Genomic DNA, 13,317 nt, shown 5'->3' with positions numbered 1-13,317 from the left:
CCCCAAAATTACTAGTGTAAAACCATTCAAATGGGAAAACCAACAGTCTAATCTATATAAACAAAACGAGAAACGAGAAACACGTATATATTACATAAACAAACGACAACTACTGTACATCAGATTCCTGACTTAGGACAGGTGCAAACATTTGCAGCGGGATTAAACGTTTTAATGGGCCCAAACCTTCTCCCTTTTTCTGAAACAATAGCATAACATCACAACATATAAAAACAGTGTACAGATGAATGTGATGTGTGACAAATTTGATACTATTTTTAGCATCTTGAAATGAAAAGGAATAGGTTGATAAAATTAAAAATATAAGTTACTTTACTACTGAAACATACATCTTTTTACACAAATTGACTATATAAAAAAGAAGATGTGGTATGATTGCCAATGAGACAACTATCCACAAAAGACCAAAATGACACAAACCTTAACAACTATAGGTCACCGTACGGCCTTCAACAATGAGCAAAGCCATTACAGCATAGTCAGCTATTTACAATGATTAAAGGCCCCGATAAGACAATGTAAAACAATTCAAACGAGAAAACTTAACAGCCTTATTTATGTAAAAAAATGAACGAAAAACAAATATGGACCATAATTTGCTATTGGGCTCCGTTTCTTATAACTATAGAAAAGTGATAAAATGTGAATTACTGTAAGAAAAGTTGCAACTACATCTAAAGATGCCATTATTTTTATCAACATACAAGTGTATGCTACTCATGCTACTCTTCCCTGGAAAAAAAATAAAATATACGAATTTCAAAGATTCTACAACCGTATTTTTGTGTCGTTTCTCGCGTTACTTTTTGCTTCCGAAGAGCATAACGCTGACTGATTGATAGATAATCGTCACCGGCAAATTCGTAACTTTTGCTTTCAAATAAAAAAGAACATCGACCAATAAGAATAGTGAGAATAAAATGCCGAGAACTATAAGTATTTATGTAGCAGATGTAAGAACAGTTGCATGATTTTTGTGTCCGATTTCATAACGCAATTTTTAGATGATGTAATCTGCTTTGTTGTAATAGAATTCTTAAAAACAATATGCAAATATGAACTCTCGCGAGATGTTCAAACAGGTAAATCCGAGATGATTTACGTTCTTGTTTTGATCTTCGTAATAATTAAGTAAGAAAATTACGTTGTCGTTATGCGTTACATTTCACACGAAACAGAAGTCCAGTTATTCATTAAAATTGTTTTTGTCCTTAAGTTCTAACCATTTCCGGTCATACGTGAAACATGTGACTAACATGTGATAACGCCATTACGGCAGGATGTACGAAATACTAGGTCTAAACATTGTTTTTGTTTCCAACGGGATGTTAGCAAACATAATCTGTAGACTTGTTTCGTCTTGTTTAAAAGAGGAAAATACAATTGTCAAAGAGATTGCGCTGGTGGTCTGTTATTTTTCCTATGTTAAAATAAATGCCCAATGACTTGACAAAATCGATTTCAGATTTGACAGACGTTAGAACACACTTCGTTTCCCGATAATGACGTGAAGAGTCCTTGGAAAAATCAATCGAAATTACGTCTCATATCATTGTACCAATGCTCGTTGGATTGATTTAACTTCAGAAGTAAATATTACTGGATATTTTAGGTGAATAAATATAATTTAATAACAAATACATGTTAACATACCATTACACTTAGAATGTACAAAGTTGGAATCTTTGTCACAGTTTTTTATTAATATTTTTTATACGACCGCAAATTTTGAAAAAAAAATCGTCGTATATTGCTATCACGTTGGCGTTGTCTTCGTCGTCCGAATACTTTTAGTTTTTGCACTCTAACTTTAGTAAAAGTTAATAGAAATCTATGAAATTTTAACACAAGGTTTATGACCACAAAAGGAAGGTTGGTATTGATTTTGGGAGTTTTGGTCCCAACATTTTAGGAAATAGGGGCCAAAAAGGGCCCAAATAAGCATTTTCTTGGTTTTCGCGCTATAACTTTAGTTTAAGTTAATAGAAATCTATGAAATTTTGACACAAGGTTTATGACCACAAAAGAAAGGTTGGGATTGATTTTGGAAGTTTTGGTTTCAACAGTTTAGGAATTAGGGGCCAAAAAAGGGCCCAAATAAGCATTATTCTTGGTTTTCGCACAATAACTTTAGTTTAAGTTAATAGAAATCAATGACATTTAAACACAATGTACATGACCACAAAAGGAAGGTTGGTATTGATTTTGGGAGTTTAGGTCCCAACAGTTTAGGAATTAGGGGCCAAAAAGGGACCCAAATAAGCTTTTTTCTTGGTTTTTGCACCATAACTTTAGTAGAAGTAAATAGAAATCTATGAAATTTAAACACAAGGTTTATGACCATAAAAGGAAGGTTGGTATTGATTTTGGGAGTTTTAGTCCTAACAGTTTAGGAAAAAGGGGCCCAAAGGGTCCAAAATTAAACTTTGTTTGATTTCATCAAGAATTGAATAATTGGGGTTCTTTGTTATGCGGAATCTAACTGTGTATGTAGATTCTTAATTTTTGATCCCATTTTCAAATTGGTCTACATTAAGGTTCAAAGGGTCCAAAATTAAACTTAGTTTGATTTTGACAAAAAATGAATCGGTTGGGTTCTTTGATATGCTGATTCTAAAAATGTATTTAGATTCTTGATTATTGGCCCAGTTTTCAAGTTGGTCCAAATCGGGGTCCAAAATTAAACTTTGTTTGATTTCATCAAAAATTGAATAAATGGGGTTCTTTGATATGCCAAGTCTAACTGTGTATGTAGATTCTTCATTTTTGGTCCTGTTTTCAAATTGGTCTACATTAAAGTCCAAAGGGTCCAAAATTAAACTTAGTTTGATTTTAACAAAAATTGAAATCTTGGGGTTCTTTGATAAGCTGAATCCAAACATGTACTTAGATTTTTGATTATGAGCCCAGTTTTCAAGTTGGTCCAAATCAGGATCTAAAATATTATATTAAGTATTGTGCAATAGCAAGTCTTTTCAATTGCACAGTATTGCACAATGGCAAGAAATATCTAATTGCACAATATTGTGAAATAGCAATATATTTTTTTAATTAGAGTTATCTTTCTTTGTCCAGAATAGTAAGCAAGAAATATCTAATTGCACAATATTGTGAAAAAGCAATAATTTTTTTTAATTGGAGTTATCTTTCTTTGTCCAGAATCAACTCAAATCTTTGTTTATATACAATGTATATTCACTTTTTACTACCAACTGATAAATTAAAATAATCTTTACCATTCAGTGATAATAAGCAGTTTTTTTACATCTTAATATTTTATGATGTATTTAAATGAGTAGTTATTGTTGCAAACTCCATTAAAAATTTAATTGAGATTAGTTTTGGAATAAGGGAAAGGGGGATGTGATTAAAAAATTGGGTTCAATTTTCTCATTTGAAATGAAATTTCATAAATAAAATAAAAATTTCTTCAAACATTTTTTTGAGAGGATTAATATTCAACAGCATAGTGAATTGCTCTAAGAGAAAACAAAAATTTTAAGTTCATTAGAACACATTCATTCTGTGTCAGAAACCTATGCTGTGTCAATTATTTAATCACAATCCAAATTTAGAGCTGAATGTTGTGTCCATACTTGCCCCAACCGTTCAGGGTTCAACCTCTGCGGTCATATAAAGCTACGCCCTGCGGAGCATCTGGTTATTCATGTTCTGCAAACACTTATCAGAAACGCAATAAACTTGTCAAAGGAGAAGTAAACTTTAACCATACATGACTTGAAAGGAAGTACTTTATTGATTTTAGCCCACTAAAGTAGGTCAAAATGTGGAAACCATTTAGATGGTGTGCAGGTCACAAGTATCACATTGTACTTATTTTAAAGATTTTAATTCCAAGTTAAAAGTTTTTTTCTTTACTGGATTTAAAGAATGTTACATTGCCAATGATTTGGAATAAATTGTATATAACTGGAATATCAAAACCAAATATAAATACATTTTTTTGCTTAAACATCAAGATACAACAATTATGGTATCCTGTATCAATGAAGAAAATATGGAAAATTCTGAATAAATTGTACTACATTTTTGTAATTGTTTTCAAAACAAGCACATATTTAGGAGTTTTATAATACTGTTACATTTAAGATGGATTTTAAGAAAAAGTATACTGTTCAGATTATTTTAAGCAGATTTTGCAATAAAATAAAAATAAAAAAATGCTTTTGGTTTCTTATGGTTTCCTGTCAGGTTTAAAAAAAACTTTAATATAACATTGAAAATAGATTTTAAATATTAACATGAAGCAAGTAACACTAGTAATGGTGTTTATTTATGCCTTTTAAATTATATTGTGTAAAATAAAGAAAATAAAGATTGGTTTCCTGTTTGGTTTCATGTCACGTAAACGGTGAATCAAAATGTATTAATTTTTTCTCGAAAAACTCAATTGTTCCATTCATACTACATTGTACTATTCTAACACCAACACAACCCACAAAATAAAAGTTAAAATTTTAGAACTTATAAAAAAGGATACAAAAAGAAACCAAAGGCCGAATACCAAATTATGGTCCATATGTAACACTTAAATAAAGGACAACCACTGAATTACAGGCTCCTGACTTGGGACAGGCACATACATGCATGTAAATAATGTGGTGGGGTTAAACATGTTAGCGGGATCCCAACCCTACCCCTAACCTGGGACAGTGGTATAACAGTACTAAATAGCCATAATAGCTGATTATGCCGTATGGGATTTGCTCTATGTTGAAGGTACAGTCACCAAAATTTGTTAACCTCTACATCCTAATATCAGTCCATTTTACTCTTTACGGAGATCTTAGCTCTTTCGAAAAATAAGAAACTTTGATAATGTCAATCTTGATGTCCTACTACAGGCAGAGTTCGCTAAAAGTGGAGGTCCTCAGGATTTTACCACCAAAATTTGGCATAGGACTGACACAATATTAGTATTTTTCAATGAAATTATTAGTGAGGATCTGTAGATTTTCTTCAAGGACCACCAGGGTAAAAAAGATTTCACGAACTATGACTACAGGGTTTCTCAGACTTAAATATTGATGAAAACACAGAGATATTTACATATGTCCAACAATATATTCATGAAACTGGAAGATTTTTATAATATTTCATGTGATAATATAACTGTTTAGAAATCACCCTTTAACCACATACATATATGTACATGATGTATACACAATAAAATATTTCAAGAAGTGGGGGGCAGGGTTCTCGCTAAGGCGAGTCCATGAGCCCTGGAGTGGCTGGACTCATCAAAATCTGTCTGGACTCATCATTTTCAAAACTGGTGAGTCCACAGATACATCAATATTGAAATATTTTGTATAAACTGAACAGTTAAACTCTAATATCATCATTTTATAGCAAAAGTTTTAAAAGTAGTAATGTCATTTCATTGCTGTTAGGCCATGGAAACTAAAATATTACATTATATTGCAATAAAATATATTCTTCTTGCTGTTGGACTCACCATGGCCAAAAATGATGAGTCCCTGGACTCGCCTTCAAAACTCCATAGCGAGAACCCGGGGGGGGGATTGCCTACCCTGACTCACTGCAACAACGTATGATCTAATAATTTAACAGAAATTTATATACTATCATGCATGTTATTCAATCCATCTTGTATGGGAAAGGATTTGTATAGGCACTGCCTTTTGTCCAATCCCTTTGTTTAAATGTACATTTGATATTTTACAATAAAATATTTTGAATTATATCCTAATATCAGCTGCTTGAGATTTGTCTCATTGACACCACATCTTATTTCCATCTGGTAAAATCAAGTTTTTCTAATGCTTAACCAACATTCTCCAAGAATTCTTTAAAAGAATCTAAGATATCGGTCTATTCGGGCCTAGGTGGGCTGTCTTAGAAGTTCTTCTTCAGTAATTACAATGAAGTGACCTGTCAACTCACAGGTAACTTGTGGGTTTGAACACAATTGCCAGTATGACCCCCGTCCCCCTAAGAAATGCTTGATATCCAAATTGTCTTGTTGTTTCCTTGAGAGCTTTCATATAACATACCAAAGTTATCTTAATTTAGCTACTCAAGTTTAATTGTAATGTTGGTTTTTTCAAAAAGAAGCAGATTAAAATCAGTTAAGTTTTTACTTTATTTGTGATTACATTGTATGTATTTTAATTGTCATGAATATGTCAGTATTTACTGATTCTACATGTTCTAAGAATCTGAATATAATGTAAGACACATTGACAACATGAATATTAATCGTGTTATTTTCTTTCATTGTGTTTGGTGTTAAAAAAAATAGGGGGAGGGGGGCAAACATAAGAAAACTATCCGTCTCTCTTAGATTATTTGTGTATTAAATATTTCTTTGCAGAAAAGTATTTAACAATGAAAGATAATTACACAATTGAATACTTTAAAGTAGGTGTCAAATTTGATTGATTTTGTCACCTGGCTAATCACCTTGTTGATTGACACAAGGACACTTGGTTTATCTAAATAAACAAAGGTAATTAAATCAATAAACAAACTGATAATCCTTTAAAATGGAGATAATATATGGTCAGTCAGTCACACATGTTACCTAAATGCTTACAAAGAAATGTGTGTAACGACTATATATGTATAATATTAGTTGGCACAACATCCTGTCCACAAGTTAACAATTTTTTTTTTTCTGTGACGTATTAAATTTATATTAGGATCCATTTTGTAACATCTTGTGATCAATTTTATTTGGCAATCGCCAATGGCAGTCAGCAGGGTTAAAGAACATCAGTTGTTCGACCTGTTAGTCAAATGCGTTTTGTTTAAATATACTTTTTCACTCTTTTGGTCTTTTGGAAAATGTTGTTTGTGCTGTTTTTAGACCCTTCTACAACGAAATTTGTTCGACATGCACACGTATAAAAACTGCGGTTTTTATCCAACGCAGTCATAGGTTTGAACGTAGTTTTCAATTTAGACTCGTTTATTAAATAAAAAGTGATATATAAAAAAGTGTACAACATTCATTTTACACCTTTTTAAAAAAAATTATTAATGGGGTCAGTCCTAACAAGTGTTTTATTTAAAACCTAGGTGTATTTTAATACCATTTTACTACATCAAGTTGATAGTACTTTTAAAGCAGTCAAGTGGATTTTCTACAGCTTTAGATGACATATTATCAGTTGTATATGATTTTGTTCCTGGTTTTATAACATGTCCTTGTACTAACTGATATAAGTGCACATAGAGTGTTGTAAATGTTGTAAGTCGCTGAGTACTTGTTCAAAATTATATTGAATATCTGCTTCTTGTTATTAATGACAAATTTAAAAGCATGTGTAGGTATTGAATTGTCAATTTTTTATTTGAATTGAGAAGGCTCAGCTGTATTTAAAAGAATGTATAAGTGATATATATAATTAACACTTTAGTATACTTTCCTGAACTTTTCCCTGGAAATTCAGTAACTAATAACAGGGATAATAATAACTTTTTATAGAATTCCGGTCTCTAGTGTATTTACATCATATGAACTTCATGTTACTTATAAATGATAAAAGAAAGAAATAGTAGGTTGACATCCCTATCCTTGACAGCAGCCACATAAAACAGGCAATACCATGACCAAAAAGACAAATATCAGCATTAAGAACTTACTGCAGATTGAGCAATACAAACCCTGCCAAAATCCTGAAGGGTACGCAGATTCTGCTCTATAAGTGGCACCTGTTTTGTAGCTTGTTTATAATTGTCAATATTTGTAATCTCCTTAAACAGGCTATTTACAGGTGTTTGAGTTGTACATCTTCCAAAAAATCTTGAAGCATTGTAGAGACACTAATCTGTTATATTGCTCTTGGACTGTCTTTTGGTCAGTTTGTTTTATAGGGTTGCTGTCTCATCATGCTCATTGAGGTAAACATACAATGTAACATTTGCTCTTATTGAAACATAGTGTATGTATTGTATTACACATTTAAACAAAACTTTATTAATATCTGATTACAAGGAAACATTTTCTTGTACGGAAAGATGATCTGATTTCCTCTAATCAGCAATGTAATTACTGTAAATATTGGTTACCATACATGGAGCTGTCTGACATTTATTGACCTATATATCTTTGTACACATTTAGAAAATGATGTGTAGTACACAAGCATGATGAGGAAGTAAATATATTCCACACACAGTAAATAATGGATATGTTATTGTTTCAGGGAGGTGCCAAGAGAAACTCCTATCATGACATTAGTCAGAGATACGGGTTGAATCCCCATCTTACTGAAGAAGAACTTCAACTTCAGTTAGAGGAAATGAGGGAGAATCTCAAAAAGGAAATCAGAAAAGAAATGAAGATAAAAGAAGGAGCAGAAAAACTAAAGGAAGCCACAACAGATAAGAAAAGTTTGTCGGATGTTAGTAGTATTGTGAAAAAGGCAAACTCCAAGTTAAAAGACTTACATAATGAACTGCTGGAGATCAATTCTAACTTGCTGATGTCCAATAGTCATACACACATGGAGTCAATGTCTGGTAAGCATCTAATCTTCTTATTTCTACTTTGTATGTACATGAATAAATGGAGGTGTGTTTGTAAGGGTTGCTCACATCAGATCAAATATCTTAAGAAATTATTCACAAACTTTACTAACACATATTTATCTAAGCATGCACATTGTATTTTACTGATCAATCAAGCACTAAATTGATCATGAACTAATAAATCATGAACAAATCAGTGACCTTGAGTCATGAACATGTGTCAATCATGTGTACATAATAAAACATTAAAAAAAATATGCAAAAATGTAACATTGATTTTTACAAACTTATTGAAGAAGTATAAAAAGTTCTTCATCATGTTAACAGATGTAAACATGGTAAATTTGACTTTCTGATACTTTGTATTAAAAGTTACATTTTGTAGAAATTTAAATCTATATATTATGAATTTTTAAACTTTTTATGTTTTTTCACAGATACCTTGAAGTCACCAGATACAAAAGATGGAGGCAGTGATAACAGTCCTTTAGCTCAGAGACTGAACAATCTTCAGAAACAGTTAGAAATTGAAAATAAGGTAGAAATCTTTTTTATATATATGCACTAAATCATATCAATAGTTGAATAACACAAAGATCAGAAATTACAAATATTTTAATTTAAGCTGCAATGCTTCAAAAACTGAAATTCATTTTAAAAGGGTCATGATGAAAAAATGTTAGGTTCAGGTTAGAATTTCCTATTGAATTCTTTTAATTTTGCTGAGCTCCACTATTAAGCTGTAAAAATAAGTTACTAAAATTAGGTATTAGCCTTCATTGAAATTTAAAACATAAAAAATTGTTTGATTAAAATTGTCCATCAACATGATCAACTTCTGCAGATAAAAATAATATCAATTCATCATGTTCATAGAGATGTGTTCTTGTTTAAGAATTATAATACCAAATACATTTTGTAAATTGGTAATTAATAAATCTTTTGTAGGTGAAGCAAGGAGCTGAAAATATGATAGCTATGTATAGTAGTGGTACATTTCGTGACAAGAAGATGTTAGCTGAAGCTCAACAGATGTTATTGGACGCCAAAACAAAGATTGAAATCATCCGGATGCAGATGATAAAAGTCGCTCAAGATGCATCCTGTGATGATGGTAAAAATCTCTTAACATCTTGAAAATAAGAAAGTCTGAAAATAAAAAACTGCAAGGTCATAAAGGTTAGCCAGATTGGGCTATTAACAAAATAAAGTATCTGTTCAAATATATTGGTTAAAATTATAGCTAGGTTCAGCTTTTAGACCTGCACATATCTCAATGCTCTTCAACTTCATACTTTATTTGGCTTTTTAACCTTTTTGAATTTGAGCGTCACTGATGAGTCTTTTGTAGATGAAACGCGTCTAGCGTATATACTAAATTTAGTCCTGGTATCTATGATGAGTTTATATCTATTACTTTTAAATCTGATCTAAATTTTTGATAGTTAATAGGTCAGATAAATGTGTTGATGAGGAGATCATGACTTCGATTAATGTGCTGTTTCAGAATCTAATGCATTCTGGGTAATATTTTCAAAAATTTACACCGAAATGTTGTGATTGGTTGAAAACATCCAAAACAATGGAAATTCAACCTATATAGTGACGTTATTTTCATTTTGTGGTACGAACAATGAAATTACCCATAGTCCTTTAGATTCTCAAACGTCCAATTAGGCATGATGTATAATGTTTAGGATTATAAGTGAGATGACAATGTTATAACTTAAATCATTTGATGATTTTACAAATGTTCCACAGATTTATAACTTTTTATTTATATTTCAGCAGGTCAAAGATGTGAAGTGTTATCTCCCTTAGAATTAAGGATAGAAGAATTGAGGCATCATTTGAAAATAGAATCAGCTGTTTCAGAAGGAGCCAAAAATGTCCTGAAATTATTACAAATGTCTAAATCTCCTGACAGCAAAGCTTTGAAAGAGGTATTGTCATCCATCAAGAGTGTTTCAATATATTTTTGTACAATTAATAGCTTATTTATAACAACAGTTCAATATTGGCATGGTGCACTCGCCATATATCAACTTTTTAGATAACTAGATTATCCAACATTTCTTTAAATGAATTGGTATTTCTTGGCTTTGAAGAGACGCAGGCGAGAAATTTCTACCAGTATGAAATACCTTAGATAATCTTATCACCATTCCTGGGCAGCATTATTAATATTTTATTATATTTTCTCTATACTCAACTAGTCTAGTAAGAGTAGTATGAGATGAAAATGAACACTCGGAGAGATGAAAGAAAACTCCAGAAAATAGCTATTATGTCCCCTTTATATGAACATGTTGAAGGAAGATCAAATATTTTACTGGCACAACTGATAGATATGACATCACAGACCAAAAGCATTTCTTGTCAACCAGAGCAATTTTGCAATTGAGTCAATAGTTCCAGAACAGATAACAAATTTAATTGAATAAAAGCAAGACATTCCTTTATATTCAATTATTAAATTGAACGGTTGTTAACATATTGACAACACTTAAGTTGCAAACAAATAGAGAAAAAAATTCAATACTGTAAATTCATGAACTTTTAAGGGTACCAATGTTCATGGATATTTGATTTTGTAGTTTTAGCAAAGTCTACATACAAGCCTATAGGAGATTTTAGGATTACCTGTACTTACTAATTCCCACTTAATTTAATGAATCCACTGTTTTTTACTAGTACATTTCTAATGATGTTCTTATTTTTTCCAGGCCCAGTCAACAATGTCAGAATCCAGTCAGAAGTTAGAATTACTCAGAATCTCATTAGAAAAGCGTTGTGAAGAATTAGAACCTAAATCTGCCAAATTACACATTTTACAGCAAGAACTTGATGCTGCATATTCATCGTCTTCATTACTTAAAACAAACGATAGAAATTCTGAAACCTCCATGTTCTCAAAGTCTGCTGCTATTACTGGCAAACTGGAAGTTAGGTAGGTAGTATTACATTGTATTTAATAGTACCACAATAATAGAATATTTGTTAGTTGGCAGAAAATTCAAACTTGACAAATGTCAATTTTTTTTAATTTGCATAAAACATCAATTAAAACTGTTTTGATATAAATGTTGTAATTTTTCCTGATAAAGATCTAAACTAAGGTGTTTTGATAAAATAAGTATGAAAATACAATTATAAGGACTTGAAACATGAAAAACAAAATATTGATGTTAAATTGACATTTTTAATTCGTATTTAAAATTAATGGTTCTCTTTATTGAGTTGAAACAGTTAATTCTGAAATTTGAGCAAGTATTCATTTCTTGTAAGTGTTGAAACATAGACAAGATTGAGATATTGATTTAAAGATTTCAGGAACGGTGTGATACAAATAATGCTTTCAAAATTTAGAATGCTGTATTTTTTTTATTTTTTTAGAAAACTAACGACACTCCAAATAACACAAACACTGAAAACATTGATTATCAACAATAACACTAGAAGAATATACATACAAGGACAATAAACAGAGAATTATATAGATCTTCAGTCCTTGCTTGTTGTTTATTATAGGTTGGTAGGTTATCAAACTTATTAGACAAGTTAGAGGATATTCAGTCCTTGCTTGTTGTATATTTTAGATTGGTAGGTTGTCAGACCTTATTAGAGGATATTCCAGGCAGAAAGAAAGACAATCTACAGTTGCTACTCTCTAGTCCCGGTGAAAGTAAAAGTTTGTTACGAGGCTCTAAGAACTATAGAGGCAGTACTAAAACTTATAATGTTAAAGAGGAAGTGTCAAGTAAGTTATAGTTTGTTACCAGGCTCTAAGAACTATAGAGGCAGTACTAAAACTTATAATGTTAAAGAGGAAGTGTCAAGTAAGTTATAGTTTGTTACCAGGCTCTAAGAACTATAGAGGCAGTACTAAAACTTATAATGTTAAAGAGGAAGTGTCAAGTAAGTTATAGTTTGTTACCAGGCTCTAAGAACTATAGAGGCAGTACTAAAACTTATAATGTTAAAGAGGAAGTGTCAAGTAAGTTATAGTTTGTTACCAGGCTCTAAGAACTATAGAGGCAGTACTAAAACTTATAATGTTAAAGAGGAAGTGTCAAGTAAGTTATAGTTTGTTACCAGGCTCTAAGAACTATAGAGGCAGTACTAAAACTTATAATGTTAAAGAGGAAGTGTCAAGTAAGTTATAGTTTGTTACCAGGCTCTAAGAACTATAGAGGCAGTACTAAAACTTATAATGTTAAAGAGGAAGTGTCAAGTAAGTTATAGTTTGTTACCAGGCTCTAAGAACTATAGAGGCAGTACTAAAACTTATAATGTTAAAGAGGAAGTGTCAAGTAAGTTATAGTTTGTTACCAGGCTCTAAGAACTATAGAGGCAGTACTAAAACTTATAATGTTAAAGAGGAAGTGTCAAGTAAGTTATAGTTTGTTACCAGGCTCTAAGAACTATAGAGGCAGTACTAAAACTTATAATGTTAAAGAGGAAGTGTCAAGTAAGTTATAGTTTGTTACCAGGCTCTAAGAACTATAGAGGCAGTACTAAAAATTATAATGTTAAAGAGGAAGTGTCAAGTAAGTTATAGTTTGTTACCAGGCTCTAAGAACTATAGAGGCAGTACTAAAACTTATAATGTTAAAGAGGAAGTGTCAAGTAAGTTTTATCTGTTAGCATGTTCTGTAATACATGTACTGTCAAACCTACTTTAAAGGTCACTTTATGTGTCAGATCCTCATGTACTGTCAAACCTACTTTAAGGGCATACGATACAGTTTTGATCCAGTATTTACAAGTTCATGAA

General features: G+C 31.3%; 1 protein-coding gene across 2 annotated transcripts in view; it reads left to right on the top strand.

Annotated features, from left to right (window-relative positions):
* The window catches only part of LOC134708310 (serine/threonine-protein kinase N2-like), a 35,403-nt gene that overhangs the window by 2,640 nt on the left and 19,446 nt on the right, over positions 1-13,317 (top strand). The window contains exons 2-7 of one of the 2 annotated variants that reach the window (XM_063568749.1): positions 8,216-8,531; positions 8,978-9,078; positions 9,489-9,654; positions 10,332-10,483; positions 11,267-11,490; positions 12,140-12,300. In XM_063568749.1, coding sequence (XP_063424819.1) covers positions 8,216-8,531; positions 8,978-9,078; positions 9,489-9,654; positions 10,332-10,483; positions 11,267-11,490; positions 12,140-12,300 — 1,120 coding nt within the window. Of the gene's footprint in view, positions 1-8,215; positions 8,532-8,977; positions 9,079-9,488; positions 9,655-10,328; positions 10,484-11,266; positions 11,491-12,139; positions 12,301-13,317 lie in introns of both variants that reach the window. The other variant, XM_063568748.1, reaches the window with a different exon arrangement.

Source organism: Mytilus trossulus, chromosome 2 (genome assembly GCF_036588685.1).
Source record: "Mytilus trossulus isolate FHL-02 chromosome 2, PNRI_Mtr1.1.1.hap1, whole genome shotgun sequence".
Lineage (NCBI taxonomy): Eukaryota > Metazoa > Mollusca > Bivalvia > Mytilida > Mytilidae > Mytilus > Mytilus trossulus.
Note: the sequence above shows the minus strand (reverse complement) of the source record. Positions and strands in the feature narration are given on the sequence as shown.